Source organism: Pollicipes pollicipes, unplaced genomic scaffold (assembly GCF_011947565.3).
Source record: "Pollicipes pollicipes isolate AB1234 unplaced genomic scaffold, Ppol_2.1 Scaffold_3087;HRSCAF=3621_pilon_pilon_pilon, whole genome shotgun sequence".
Lineage (NCBI taxonomy): Eukaryota > Metazoa > Arthropoda > Thecostraca > Pollicipedomorpha > Pollicipedidae > Pollicipes > Pollicipes pollicipes.
This window is the reverse complement of record NW_023596225.1, coordinates 20,054,157-20,069,407: the sequence shown is the minus strand read 5'-3', so window position 1 is coordinate 20,069,407 and position 15,251 is coordinate 20,054,157. Positions and strand designations below refer to the sequence as shown.

At 61.7% G+C, this 15,251-nt stretch overlaps 1 protein-coding gene across 1 annotated transcript in view; it reads left to right on the top strand.

Annotated features, from left to right (window-relative positions):
* Nucleotides 1–15,251, top strand: part of LOC119089853 (cyclin-dependent kinase 6) — a 51,915-nt gene that overhangs the window by 15,202 nt on the left and 21,462 nt on the right. The window contains exons 3-5 of the mRNA XM_037212665.1: nt 6,245–6,296; nt 11,071–11,129; nt 11,529–11,697. Of these exons, the coding sequence (XP_037068560.1) occupies nt 6,245–6,296; nt 11,071–11,129; nt 11,529–11,697 (280 nt within the window). The remainder of the gene's footprint in view (nt 1–6,244; nt 6,297–11,070; nt 11,130–11,528; nt 11,698–15,251) is intronic.

Here is a 15,251-nt window from a genome sequence, read left to right as displayed (position 1 = left end):
TGCGCAAAATATTATCGGCTGGCGCTGCGTTACAGCTGCCACTACTGTTAGCTTTCCCCACTCCGCTGCGTCAAATGTGCGGGCTCCTTTTAACTACGGGCGCAAGAATTGGATTCGCCATGACCTTGCCTGCTTTTGCTCGCGATGGATTCCTCTGGTCGTTCTTACAGGCAGTAATGCTATGCTGGGAACGTGGGCGAACTGTAAACCGCTTTGAGTCCCATAATATTATCCTTTGCCGGCTGTCATCTCTGCGTTGGCCGCCGTGACAAGTGAGGGGAGGATAGCGCACAGGCACGTCGCCGGGTATGTGGTCGAGCACTGTGAGACACGGGCGCTCCCGGCGAGCCTGTGTGGTGCTCCAGGCGCTGGCTTGTGCTCCGTCGCGCGCCGCCACCAGGGTAGCGGCTTTTGCTCCGCGGGACTCTGCGGTACAGGCATTCCCATCCCTGTCGACCGGAATAGTGACTCGCAGCAGCTGACAGTTGACCGAGCGCGGTCACAAAGCTGGGGGCGGTGACGTAGCGCGGTTGGGGAGCTGGGGAGGGTGCGCTCTCCCAGTCTCCGTCTCCTGATCCTGGTCTGGGCTCCCTGTCGATCCTGATCTCCCTCCGTACCACTGCCAGGCGGCCACCTGAGCTGTGACTGGGCGAGGGCGGTTCTGATCTCAGCGGTGGTGGTGTTTAGTGAAGCAAGGACGATGCTCGGCCGCCGGAGCGTTGCCGGACGGCGTGTTGCCGGGGGAGGCTGGTCCTGCCCGTCCGGCAGCGGAGCCGGCGCCGAGACGCTCCGGACCGCGAGCCGTGCCGCCGACCGGGCCGAGCGGGGCGCGGCCGGGCGCCAGTGCCGCCGCGCCGGTGCCGTGCCCACCTGCAGCCATCACGGCGGCCGTGCAGCGGCGCCGGCGCAGTCTAGCATGACCCAGTGCGGCATTCCGATCAGTTCATCGGCGCGGACGTGCCGGCTGGCGGGCGGCATTCCAGCGTCTGCCGGCCGGCACTGACCGACCCCGACCCCGGCCGGCCTCGCCCGCCTCCCGGCTCAGCGTCTGCCGGCCGGTGCTGACCGACCCCGGCCGGCCGCGCCTGTCCGGCCCAGCGTCTGCCGGTCGGTGCTGGCCGACCCCGAGCGTCTGCCGGCCGGCACTGACCGACCCCGGCCGGCCCGCCCGCCGCCCGGCTCAGCGGCCGCCGGTCAGACACGCTGGTGCTGCGCTCCGCAGATAGATGATGAGCCGGCGGTGCTGCGCTGATCTACCAGGTGGTGCTGAGCTGAAGGAGCACTAACCTGGGAGGGATGCTGCGCTGTGGAACGCTGGTGCGGATCTAGGAGGGAGGGCGGAGGGGGGGGGGGGGGGCTGGCGGGCCAGGCTGTGACACGGCATTTCTGCATCCGGCGCTGCATGTTGACTTTCGCTGGCAGCTCTTGCAGAGATGCTGGAGGTACTTGGTGGGCTCGATTCGGGCAGAGCGTAATGGCTTGCGCCCGTTTTTCGACGCAAGAATTCGACGTTACCTTTGCATTTTCAAAGTCCCCTTTTCGTGGCTGATAGTGCATCTGTATTCGTAACAGCCTGGTGTGATGGCCTTAATGTCTCGAAGCATAGACTACACTTTGGTCAAACCTTTATTCACGATATCATTAATTCAGGAATTATACGGCGCGTTTATATATCAATCTGTGGTCTTTTGGTCCGTAATTTGATTCAGTTCACACACCGTGAGAATGTAGACCAGAACATTCTCCGGAAATTAGCATGCGGACGGTTCACCGTCATGCCCACGTGCTTATGTAATAAGCAGCCATCAGCTAACTCCTATCTCTTTTTGCCCTACGTTTTTCCGTCACAATCGTCTCGGGATTCAGTTTTAACCACTCAATACCCGTTTTTTGGATCTCGTTAAACTTAACGGTTAGGTATTCATAAGTATGAAAATTACATATCTAGTGGTGAAAAGGAGCTGAAAGTGTGGCAATCATTTCGTGCGTAGGCCGCCCAGCTTGATTCCTTGGTTATGCCGTCCTCTAAACTTTCAATCGTCTTTGTTTTTTTTCTGACATCCTTTTTTTTCTTCCCATCTCGGGACCACAATGAAAAGAGCCGGAAATCCACCGCGCATTCGTGCGGTCATGTCTGCCGGCTGCTGCGTCTGCCGGGTCTGCCGTATCGCGCTGAACCTGACGACAGTAAACATTTACCATGTCGCCGGACGAACAAGCCGGCGCTGAAGTTGGTGGACATCCGGAAAGTTCCACCAATGTCTCGATCTGGTCGTAGGTCATGGGCCACAGGGTCGCCGTAGGTCACGATGGTGCCGAGGCCTCGCGACACGACCCGAAGCGAGACTTTCTAGAATAGCGAAAAAAGCGTTTAGGGTCAGAAGCATAGTTTCTCAAAATGAATTGGGGGCTAGGCGGTGAAAAAGTGAACAAACGTGCTCCCAATATGGCCGACAAACGAGCTTACCGACGGACTTGACTCATTTTCTTCTTAAAGTTAGGGGCGTCCTAGTCGGGGGGGGGGGGGGGAACAACTCATGACTCCCAATCTTCTACTGAACAGGAAACTAAACCCTGGTTTAGGTGTGAAAATTTGGGCGGAGGGTGTCGCGTTAATTCATTTCATGCAACATCATATACCTACTTTTCATTCTATGACATATCCGGGGTGTAACTGGATCCCTAACGAACAGCAAAGGCACAGCCATGGGCACGGAGTCGACACCGACCACGCGACAAGCGCTGTCGTACCGCCGGCTGTCGTCTTCGCTTAGCCGTCGCCTGTCAGCGACCTGAAAATCGCTCCGGTCGAGGTCGAGGTCGAGGTAGAGATGGAGGTCGAGGTGGTGCGTAGGGTCGCCTGTGTCGGACCGGTCTGCAGGCCTGACACTGGGGCAGGTCCGCTCCGGGACGGACTGTGTGGGGCGGCCGACCTCACGCTGGGCTGCTGGGGTCTGGCTAGACGACGGTGCTGCTCGGGCAGGGGCGCTGTTGCTGCCGGAGCTCACAGACCAGCTGTCGTCTGCGCACACACCCACGCGTCCAGCAGCTGCTGGGCGGCGCCCCCGGCTGCTGGCCGGCGCGCGGTGGCAGCTGGTCGTGTCACGGCACGAATGTCACCCGGCGTGAAGCAGGTGTGACCCTTGACACCGGTTCATCGATGCTGACGAGCACACGGGGTTGATCCCATCTGACCTCCAGCGGTGATCTATCTGTAATGACAAGTGAAATTACAGCTACGCCATTCGTTTGTAATGCTGAATGAGGGTCATTCGTCCTCTAATACACGTTTCGTTGTCTCGGACAAACTGTGACTCGTCGAAATGTCGCCGGGATTGAGGTTGAGTCCGAGAGTCCGCGAGTCTGAGGCTGACTGAGGCTGCGAGACGAGGGCGAACGTTGTAAAAGGATGAGAAGCTCGTGAAACAGTGGCCGCCTGGAGTGCTGCTGTGAACTGGTCCTGCGCTGCATCGTGTTGCGGAGGGTAAGCGTAAGAACAACGCACGGAAACTTTGTTGCACCGCGCAATGTGATCGAGACGTGAATGAAATATCCGCTGATTACGGACAGCTGGAAAATGCAACATTCGCAATTTCCGCTCAACTATCGTCTAATTACGATCTCCGTTCCTGCTATCAAATGTCACACCATCTTGTGTGCTGAAGCCGCGGCGTGACTGGACGCCTGGGGGGGGGGGAGGGGGGGGGGGGGGACGTCGGCGAGAACTTCCCGGTAACCCAGAACTGTGGGAAGGCCGCTGGCGTCGCGTACTCACGCCGGCCGCGTGTTTTCTTTTCCGGCTTTTTAACACGTGCGTCCGTAAGAACTGCGCTCCGCCCGCGGAGAACGGCACGTCGCCGGCTCTGTGAGAAAGCCGACCGAGGCCCGTCGCAGGAACGTTAATTAGTGGATTGGGTGGTCGCGATCGCGATCTCTGCTACTCGATATCACGTAAATATCTTCTTTTTATCCAGTTTGACAGCATATTATTTGGCGGTTGATTTTTGGGCTGTCGTGCGATCTACCTGGTGACCGCCTCACTGGTGACACCGGGTCATCCCGCCGAAGGGGGGGGGGGGGGCGAGAAAGGTGCACCCGGAGCATGACCAGTCTGGGACTGGCGAATGCTCCAGGCGACAGCTCTGGCATACGGGCTAGTCTGTGTTCCGCTCACTGCACCGTCACCGTTCTTTGGACGTCAGGTTCTGCACACTGTTGCCCACCTCGCTGTGGGGTCTATTTGCCTATATTTTGCGACAAGCATGTCTAGGTGGGCGTTGAAGGATGTAAACCACCCAGAAGCTCGGGCTTAAACACAAACAACCTTGATTTCTTTCAATTATTTAGCATTAAACGGTATTTAACAAAGGTTTGGACGAGCTTCCGATTACGGAGATGTGGTCACAGTCCCGCCGTGTCGTATCTGGAGGTGGACGGGGCAAGCTGAGGTTTTGTTTGACGTCGTTTCTGATCATGCAACGCCAGTGTTCCAGATATTAACACTCGCCAGGATATTGGGAGTGGGGGGGGGGGGGGGGGATGCAGTCCTAAGGTTTTTGAGGATGCCTCTCCGTCACGCTACGCAATTGCGCCCACATTTTCAGCAGCCCGTGGTACATGCATCGGGCGTGTTTTTTTACACCAAAAACGTCTTCCTAGTTTGTCTAGTTCCGGAGCAGCATCCGTTGAAGAACACTGCGCGGCGATGTACGACCTGCGCGGGTGGGCGGGCGGTTACCGACGGTGCTGCATAGCACGCGGCGGGGCAACATTGCCACTTTGCCACAAACGGAGTCATTGGCGACATGTGGCAACATTGCCGCCTGAACGGAGTCATGTATCAGAAATGTGCGGCCAAAACACAGAGGAATATACACCGCTGTACTCGGTTGAACAAGGAACGCGCCTGTTCAGATGTGCTGTCGCCGCAAGACATGGTCTCCTAGGTAGTGATGTCAAGCTGAAAAGGCCATTTTTGGAAAATGCGACCTCTGGCCCGCCATGATCAGGCCAATTATTGACATTATGACTTAAAAACTAGCACCAGTCACGACATCTTGCTAATACCGACCCACCGGTGTTCCTGCTGAGCTTGACCTTCATTAGTTTGAGAACGCCAGGGGGTCGCAGCCCCCCCCCCCCTTATCAGTCCGCGTTACGAAGAACGGCGGATCAGGGCGAGTGCTACTTTATCCCGGGATGGGAGTAACGCCTTCCTCCTCTGCTTTCCCTTGCTGCCGCAGTCCCTGCTTGGTGGATGCATCTGACCTGTGTTTGGTTCTGTGGTTGGATGCGTGGGCGTTTGAGTACCGGACTAAAAGGGGAGAAGTCGGCTTACTCCCGGTTTTCTATGCACTCGGCCGGCAGGGACGGCTTGGCCAGAGCAAGGCATTTGCGCATATATCAGCTAGCACGCTATTCCAGTACCTCCTGCGCTGATACGTAACGGTCGACTGGCTTGAAACCGATGATATCGCCGTCCACTGTTGATGTCATCAACACATACAGGCTCATATAACCTTCAGCCAGCTATTTTAAAGCTCAACGTTTGCTGCACCTCTCACTACCACACCACCCATGGCCGTGTGTTCAGAAATAGTCTGTGGAAACGGGCCGACTGCGGCGACATTCTATTTCCGTTTATACAGCCTGGCCCGAAAATAATCGCCGGCGTCAGCAGGTCGCGGCCGGGGCGTCGGCGCAGCCTTTGTGGCGCCCTCCCGGCCCGGCCCGAGGGGTGCGATGATGAACCCCAGGGTCCTTGAACCGCTCTTTTTCCCGGCTGGCCCTGGACAAAGGCGGCGGCCGGCCGGGTGGCCGGCGCGGGCCGACTGGCCGCGCCCTGCTCGGGCGCCCTCTCGCCTGCCGGAGAGCCCAGACGGCCGGCCGGCGGCGCAGCTGGTCAGCGCCCTCCCCCCCCCCTCCCCCTCCATCTTCCCGCCGGATGTGTCGGCCCCGCGCCCGCGGTAGTCACGTGGTGCCAGCTCAGGGGGCTCCCCGGCGCCGGCCGCGCGCCACGTGACCGCCGCCGCTCTCACGCATGGTCACCGGTGTCGTGCGTGCGGCGGCGCGCGTCCAGAGTCCACCGGGAGTCCGTACGGCCGGAGTCGGCCGGCCCGCCTGACGCGGCCGCCGTCCGTTCCAGGAGTCAGCATGTCCTAGCGCCGGCGGACGGCTCCAGCAGCGATGGCCGGCCGAGAGCGGAGCACCGACCCGGCGGCCGGCTTCGTCTGTCCCGGCACAGAGTTCCTGCGCCAGGCCACCAACTACGAGGAGATCGGCATGATCGGAAAACGGTGGGTCGCTGTTGACGCGTCTGTTTGTTGTTCCACGAGTCGGCGGCCGCAAGTGTTTCTCATCGGCGGCGGCACGACCGAGTGCCAGCGCCAGCGCTTGGGAGTATACAGTAGAGCAGCCAGCCACGTGACGTAGAGAGCGAACGCATGACGAAAATGGTGGGGCGTTGCTGTCACGGAGTACTGCGGTGAGAAACGCCCGCGATGCATGCACTGTTGTCGGCGACGATGCAGGATGGAGTGAACGGCGCAGCCGCCTGCCACGCTCGGGCGGAGTCGAGGTAGCCGACAGCCGCGTGGGGGGCCGCAGCTGTCTTGCGGCAGCTCCGCTGATGAACAGATGATGTCAAATGATGATCGGTGAATGACGTCACAGGCGGCATTCCGCGGTGCAATAGCGCCCCGGCCGCCGGAAGACCGGTTGTGGCTGGCGCTCCACGCCGGCGGCTCTGCTCGCATGCGCACCTCTTCTCTGTAACTTTGACCGAGCGCTTTTCTAGGAGGGCTTTCGAATACAGGTTCTTGGTGTGTATAACTCGCTGCGAGACGCCGGCTCCTACCATCCCAGATCTGTAATTCTATTTTGGCAGAATTTTGTCCTCAACCTTGTAGCAAACAGCGACGGCATCTGTATCGTGCCGAGCAACTCAGCAAGTGCCCCTTGCCAGCCTGCCCCCCCCCCCCCCCCCGCCTCCTGAGGCAGCCGCCAGCTTGGCGAGCTCTCCACCGAACACTCTGGACACGACTCACCCCACCACGCGTGATGATCAGCTGTCTCTTGTGCGACAGTCGCGCCAGGAGTCGGCGTCTTCGTACGGGGGCGTGAGTCGCGGGCTATCTCGTGTGTATCTCTCGCTCCGCATGCGTGTGTGTCAGTCCATGCGTCTCCCGCCTGCGGCCATCCTCGGCCGTCGCCGCCCCGGCGCCGCCTCTGTCCATACTCGGCGCGGCCGGCGTCGCGCGCTCTCTCTCGCTCGCTCTCCGGGCCGGAGCGGCGCGGCTCTCGCTCGTCCTTCGACCGCCGGCCGGCGGCCCGCCCTCCCGCAGCGGCTGACCCCAGTCAAAGCACCGTTGTCCGCCCGGCTGTCCCGTCCGGCTTCCAAATACCAGAGGTTCGACATAATTACGGCCGTGTGCGTGGGCCCGAGGCGCTGGTGCTGGCCGACTGGCGAGCTCGTCTGGCCGCCGCCGAGCCGGGGGTGGCGTGGGCCTGCGAGCCTACCCCGCTCCCTCTCCCATCTGTCCCTGCTTCTTCGTTTCATACTGTCCTCTTTCTACTGCATTCATGTATTTGTCACCGCTAACTCTCTTACTGCCCTAGCTCTCCCTGTCCTTTCCCTTTCTCAGTATCCTACCGTCCCTCCCTCTCGCTCGCTCCGTTGCGTTTGCACGTCCTCCATCTGCCTCCTCTTGTCATTTTCTTCTCGTCATGTATCCCTCTCCCTGATCGTCACCCTCTATCTCTGTCTTCTCGCCCTCTCGTCAGCTGTCTAACCTCTGTCTACCCCTGTTTGACCGACGCGCGCACTCCCCGCCAGCTCTCCTCCCGCATCGCTCTCGCCGTCCTCCTGCCCTTTTCTTTGTACGGCGCCTGCGCCGTTATCGCCGCTGTCTCCTCCTGTTTATGTCCAGCGGGGCTGCCCTCTCCCCTCGGGAGGGTGCCCCGTCCTCCCAGCCTCTGCCGCCTCCTCCCCAGCCCCTGCCGGCCCGGTCCTCCCAGACCGGCCCGGCCCGGCCCCGCTGCGGTCGGCCGTGAGAAAATGCAGCGGCGGCTGGCCGCCGGCGGCGTCTTGTCAGCACGCGGCGGCGGCGGCGGCGGCGGCCCTCCGGCCGACGCCCGGCTGCAGACGGGGCCCGGCTGTGGGAGCGCGCCCCCGATGAATGGCGGGCCGGGGCGGGCTGCTGCAGGGCGGCCGGTCACCGGCCCGGCCCGGCCGCCGGTCATTGACAACGGCCCGCCGCACGTGTGCCGCGCCCAGCCGGCCTGCCCACCGACGTATGCCAGGTCATGTCTGGCGCGGCCGCCGCGGCCGGCCCTTTTTGCGTCACGCGGAGCAGCCGCCGGCAGGTGATCAGCCGGCGGCCGGTGGACGTCTGCTGCTGGCCAGCGGACGTCTCCGCTGGGTGGACACGGACTGACCGAGGGATGACCACCGGTCAGTGCCGGTGGCCGGTGGACGTCTGCTGCTGGCCAACGGACGTCTCCGCTGGGTGGACACGGACTGGCCGGGGGGTGACCACCGGTCAGTGCCGGTGGACGCCACTGATGGGTGGACGGCCGCCGGCCGTTGGACAGCAGGCGCCCCAGACAAACGTTCAAACAGGCCATGGCAGGCCAAGGCCGCCCGCGAGAGCGGGTGGCCAGCCAGTCATTCAGACGGCCTTTGCAGGCCCGGCCAGGTCGTTGGTGAAGGTGTTAACCGCCGCCGTGCTTGGTGGTTGCAAGATTCTGCCCGTATCCTTCGTTTTATCGCCCGTTCATTTAGTGATTCACACCTTTGTTGACAATATTACGCTCATTGAAGGTTTTACTTTACGGTTACTTGTCGGTGTGGCTGCATCAATTGTCGGTATATCTTTTATAAAACGGGCAATCCCTTGCAATAAAAGTAGTTGTTTTTTAATGTTCCTCTCGTGGTAAGCTGCCTTCTGCCAACCAGAGGTGACTCCAGTGGATATAAGTGGCCACTTACCGTCGGATAAGGCCTAGTCTCAGTGCGTTGCCACATTGCACGAGCTTTCCCCTTCCGCTTTTGCACAGTGGCCCTGGCCCCTGCACAGCATGCCACGCGTTGCGGTCCGGGCGTGCCGCGGCCGTAGAGCGCCGCCGGCCGTGGTCACTCCCGCTGTTCAGTTGTTCCTCCGCGCCGCGCCGGCCGTCCGGCCGCGGCGCCGGCTGATGCTATTCAGGAATGTCCGTCCCCATTCCGGGCGGGCGGCCGGGACAGGCAGGCGGCGGAGTGCGCTCCCGGCCGTCGCCCGGCCCGGCCGGGAGCTGCCTGTGTGAGGGCGCCCGACGCACCATCTGCGCCGCCTCACACGCCGGTGCCGGCCGCTGACGAGCGGCGGCGCCCGGAGCCGGTGGGTCTGGTGGCTCCGGTCCCGGGGGACGTCCGAGGGGCGGGCGCCGGCCCGGCGAGGCCCGGCCGGAGCGGAGCGGCGAGGTGGCTCCTCGCCGTGACGCCGCCGGGGACGGAGAGCCGCGGCCAGTCCGCCGCGTCGATGCCCTGCCGCGGGAGGCGGCGGAGAGTCGGTGCCGGGCGCCGGGCTGGCCGTCCGGCGGGTGTCGCCACCGCGGCCGAGCTTACCTACTCGCGTCTGACGCGCCCGGCCCTAACCCGTCCCCTGTCCGGACACCGTGGCGACACTGGCCGGCGGCCGGCCGCCCTGCGCCGGGCCCGACGCGGCCGGCCGCAGGACTGGGCCGTCGGGTCAGCCGGCGGCCGGCGGTCGGGGCAGCGCCGCTCAGCTCAGCTTCTGGGCCGTAATTGACGACTCGGCGTGTCAGGAATGTTAATACGGCCATAAAGGAGGCGGTCCGGACCGGCCAGGAGCGGACCGGGGCCTCCGTTGGCCCGCTCGCCGTCCTGACCAGCCGGGCCGACCCCCGGCCGGCCGTCCCCAGTGGAAGAGCCGCCGGTCGCCGCCTGAGCGGACTTGGAGCTGGACACGTCCTGACGCTCAGACCGCATTGTTGACGCCTTTGGTTTTGTCCGGCGAATAATGTAAACTGTTAGTCCTGCTTTCGCTTGAATCTGAAAGCACTGAGGCCGCGTCCGTGCAGTCGATGCGCCTTAAAGCAACCTCAACAGTTGTGTGCGTCATAAACAACCCCAGCGACGGAAGCATGCATGCAGTAAAGGGCAGCGTTCCCTCCGCTTGTTTCGAATCTCACAAGATGTGTGCCTACAGTGCTCCTGCGTTCGTCCCTTGCGTTACCTTCAGCATTGGTCCCTCGCGTTACCGTTAACATTTGTCCCGTACTCGTCCCTTGCGTTATCTTCAGCATTCGTCCCTCACGTTACCACTGAAATCGACCCCGTTACACTTGGCCGATTTGGTAACAGGCGTGGCTGACCCTTAAGTGATTTTTATCTCATCAGTGACGGCGAGTTGTAGCTCGAAGGCGGACGGAATATGTGCTCCCGGTTATCTATTCACATCTTTCCTGATGTCCAAATATTATACCAGAGTTTCCAAATTAGGTCATAATTGGAGTGGAATGAGCTCCAATTATACACCACTTGTCAAGGTCTACTGCTTTACGCTCCCATTAATATTTAAATCAGAGTTGAGGGCAGCGGTTTCCCTGCTTTTACAACACTGATTGTGATCTCTGGACAGTGTTGTCTCTTGGTTTGATTTAATACCTCCGATTTGTTTGCCACCCACCGCGTATGTATCGTCTGTGTTTATCCAATTCTTGTGGGAACATAATTTTAAGTGGCATGACGTTGCTCCATCTTCTGGAACGCCGTCCAGACACACAACACGATATGATTGGGTTAATTACTGATCGTGAGGGCAGGTGTCGATCGTGCCGGCGCGCACTCAGCTGACGCGTGACCTCCAATTACGCTCCCCGACCGCCGCTCCAGTTGGAGAATGCGTTACAGACCGGGCCGATGGGGCAACCGCGGCGTCGTCGTACTTTGTGGCCCAGCGCGTACAATCTCTGTGACCCAGCGCCTACGTCTTTGTGCCGGAGCGCGAACAATCTGTGACCCAGCGCCTACGTCTTTGTGCCGGAGCGCGAACAATCTCTGTGACCCAGCGCTTACGTCTTTGTGCCGGAGCGCGAACAATCTCTGGGACCCAGCGCCTACAACATCTGTGACCCTGGGCGTAAATGACCAATGCAGCTGACGCGTCCTTAGAACTCCATAACTAACTATATCTGTGGCCCAGCGCGTTCAATATCTGTGATCCAGCGCATACGATTTCTGTGACCCAGCGCAAACAATCCGCGACCAGCGCGTACAATTTCTGTGACCTAGCGCGAATAATCTCTGTGACCTAGCGCATACAATCTCTGACCCAGCGCTTGCAATTTCTGTGACCCAGCGCGTACGATTTCGTTTGACTCCGCGAGCGATAGATTATTCTCGGCGTGTGTGTCGCAGCGTTAAGTCATCCCGACCCTCCAGCTTGGCTGCTGGCTGACAGCAGCGTTTCGGGTGCGTTTGCACTCCCGTGGCCGCCATCTCACTCCGGCGCGCTCCGCTCCGACAGGCGCGTATGGCACGGTGTTCAAGGCGCGCGACCTGCGCAACGAGGGCCAGATGGTGGCGCTGAAGAAGATCCGGGTGCGTCTGTCGGACGAGGGCGTGCCCATGTCGACCCTGCGCGAGATCGCCACCCTGCGCCAGCTGGAGAAGTCGGAGCACCCCAACATCGTCAGGTCAGTGGCCAGAACCCGGTCAGACGTGGGCCGGTCGGTGGGAGCGAGCGCCAAGCACCCCAACGTCAGGTCAGTGGGCAGAACTCGGTCAGACGTGTTACGTTTCCATTCCCATGCATTGCTTTCAGTGCCATTCCTGGCAGCATCAATGCGTGCTACAGCATAGTACATACGTTCAGATGGATCTCCTCGTGGAACCGCCGGTGGCCCGGGCCTCGCCGTGTCTCGACTCGCTTCTCCTCCCCGTGTAGGCTGTCGGGCCGGTCGGTGCGTGTCTCGACTCGCCTCCCCTCCCCGCGTGGACTCTGGGGTCGGTCGGCGAGCGTCCCTTCTCACTTCCTCCCCGTGCAGGCTCTGGGGCCGGCCGGGGCTCCTGAGCGGGTCGGCGAGCTCTGTAGCCCGTCTGCTTGGGCAGTGAGCCTTTTGCCCGTCCTCCCTAGTTAATTCCACTTTGTTCTGCACTTTATTGGCTTTCATTTATCTCGGTAAGGACGCGCAATGGACGGGCGCCGAGGTTGTTTGTGTACCAGAACGTTGTGTGCCGCCTCGGGGCTGGTTTATGAAACGGCTTTTCTGAACGGAGGGTGGGTACACGCACCGTTTGGGCCGTCGTAAACAGATGTGGGAAAAGCTCCGCGCGGAAACGGCCGCTTGCACTTTGCCCCGGCGCGATATGGTAAACAGCCGACTCGCTATGTCCGGAGGACAAACAGCGTGTCCCGAGATGGCGAGGGAGAAAGACAGAGTCGCTCACTCCGAGCTGTTGTGGGGCCGGGCAGCGGCGCTGAATAAACAGGAGTTGACTGCCAGTGGCCTCCGATGGGTGGGCACCGGTCGAGCTGGTCGGCGCCGCCGTACCGGCTCGGTATTACCAGTGGCCTCCGATGGGTGGGCACCGGTCGAGCTGGTCGGCGCCGCCGTACCGGCTCGGTATTACCAGTGGCCTCCGATGGGTGGGCACCGGTCGAGCTGGTCGGCGCCGCCGTACCGGCTCGGTATTACCAGTGGCCTCCGATGGGTGGACACCGGTCGAGCTGGTCGGCGCCGCCGTACCGGCTCGGTATTACCAGTGGCCTCCGATGGGTGGGCACCGGTCGAGCTGGTTGGGGCCGCCGTACCGGCTCGGTATTCATGTCCGACGGCCCGATGACGGCGCGGGACGTGCTGACCCAGGCTGGCGTGAATGTCAGGGTGTTTGGCACCGGCTGCGTGGGCGCAACCGGCGGCTGACCCGCCGCACGTGCTGTGGTCAACTGCTGAGATCCGGCTGTGGGGCCGACAGCTGTGTTTGGTGCAAGTTTGGCTGTCCGGTCAGCTGTCCGGCCTCCCGTCCGGCCAGCTGTCCGGGCGGATGGTCAGGTGGGGTTCGCCGTGAGCTGCGGCCGTCCCTCTGTCCGGCCGCGGTAGCCGTGCCTCAGCTACTGTGCCCAGCTAGCTGGCCGTGGCCGGCTCACCAGAAGCGGTCGCGCCGCCGGCCGGGACGGAGCACGTGACGCCGCCGGCACCGCTATCTCCGCCACGCCGCCGATGTCGGGCGCGCCTCACCCGGCTCCCACGCGCCGGCGCCGCCCACCCACCGCCCGAAAATAAATACGGCTCCGATACGGCCCACTACGGGGGCGTTCCGGCGATCTGCGACCCGGCATCGCCGATACCGATCCGCTCGGCGGCGACGCCGGCGCCGGCGCCGCGGCATCCGCGTCGCTGATGTCTGCCCGCTCCGAGTCGGACCAGCGACTGGGGCGCGGCGCTGCGGCGAGCCGCCGGCGCCCGACCGGCGGCGCGGCCGGCACGTGCAGAGCGTGCAGAGGTCAGGCGCGCGCCGCGGCTGGGTCGGGGCCGGCGCCGGGCGCCGCTCCGTCTTTGGCGCCGGGCCTCTCCCCCGGGACGGCGACCCCGCCGTGACCCCGCCGTGACCGCGCCGCTGCCGACCCAGCGCCAAATACGGGCCGCGACGTGTCGACGGACTGGAAGGCGGCGCGGACCGTCGGCGACTCGTGCTGTCGGCCGAGAGCAGCGCCGGGTGTTACGGTGCTTGTCCATACACGCCGACCCCCTGCCGGATGTCTGTGGCCTCAACATGGACGGAGGAGGTCGTCGGCTGGCGAAGAACCCCCTCCGGTCTCCGTCTCAACTGGGCGAGAGCGAACGTAAATTTGGTGGGATTGTCAGCGCGCTGCACACCAATGTAAAAAGTGTCGGTATGTCGCCAGCCATGCCGCCGGCGACGCTGCCCTTGTAGCAGGATGTGGTGCCGTTGCGCGGCGGTCTGCACCGATCAGCTGATGCCGCGAAGGTCACCCTCCCCCTCGCGCGCCCTACCCCGCCCCGCCGCCGATGACCGGTTGCGGTGTCGACGACCGTGGCTTGGGGACGGTGCCTCCGGGTCCTCCGCTAATCACCCAGGAGCAGGGGTCTGGAGGAGTTGTCTGCAGTGGTCTGCAGGGATCTGCACGGGTCGTCTGCAGGGGTCTGGAGGGGTCAGCAGGAGTCTGCAGAGGTCTGCAGGGGTCTACAGGGATCTGTAGGGGTTGTCTGTAGTGCTGGACATAACACACTCGGGTGGAACGTGGAAAAACTCAGGGGCAGTGCACAATGAATAAGCGCAGCCAAGGGACCCCCCCCCCCCCCATCTTAGGCCCGGAAGTTTTGCTCTTAGCACCATAGTTGGTTCTAGACAGAAAGTTATAAGCCGGCATGGAGTTCTCACTAAGATCCGCCCCGTCCCTTCCCCCCCCCCCCCCCCCGTAGAGAATCCTGGCGGTGCCCCTGGCACGATGCACAAGTGCAGTATGCAGCGCTGCTAGCTTTATGGGAAAAACTAGGACGCTCTCTGATCCGTGTGGCGGTTGTCATGGCTGTCCTAATCGGGGTTCAGCACAGGCTCTGTTCACACACAGTGCGGGGGTCGCACATGGCTGTCTCGAGCCAGTGGCGGTCGCGGTCCACGGGGCAGCCCGCTGCCCCCTGCCGCACGCCGACACGTGCGGCTCGCTCCGCCGCATTGCAATGTCAGGCCCCGGAGCCGGCTATTTGTAAAAGATACCGTCGTTTCGCTGTTGGCTGTTGCTGAGCGTGAAGATTGTTCGGTGTGCTTTTGACTATCAGTGTCACCGTGAGACGTTGACAAAGGCCCTTCCCGCTTTGGAAGTGGATGCTTACGTCTGCTGAATGGGCGCCTGTTTTCATAAACACCGGGTTTTGGACTCCGATCGTCACGTGTCATGTCCGGCCACTGATTGTTATGGACTGGTGTGAATCAAACTCGGTTTTTCCTTTTTTATTACAGCTTTCCTTAGCTCTAAAAGTAGCAGTGAGCTGGAGTTGATCGCTGGTGTCGGAGTTCGTGTTCTTTATTGTTTGGTGATAATGATCCAATTTAGTCATCACAGTGATCCAATTTGCGCAGGAGGCTTGCGCCAGACTGTATTATTCTTCTGCTAAGGCGTTATGTTCCGTCGACAGATTTGGCACTCTGTTCTCTAGCATACTCCTTGTATCTTGCTCGCCACACGATGCAAAAAAGTCGCGTCAGATTTTCACAACCTACCCGG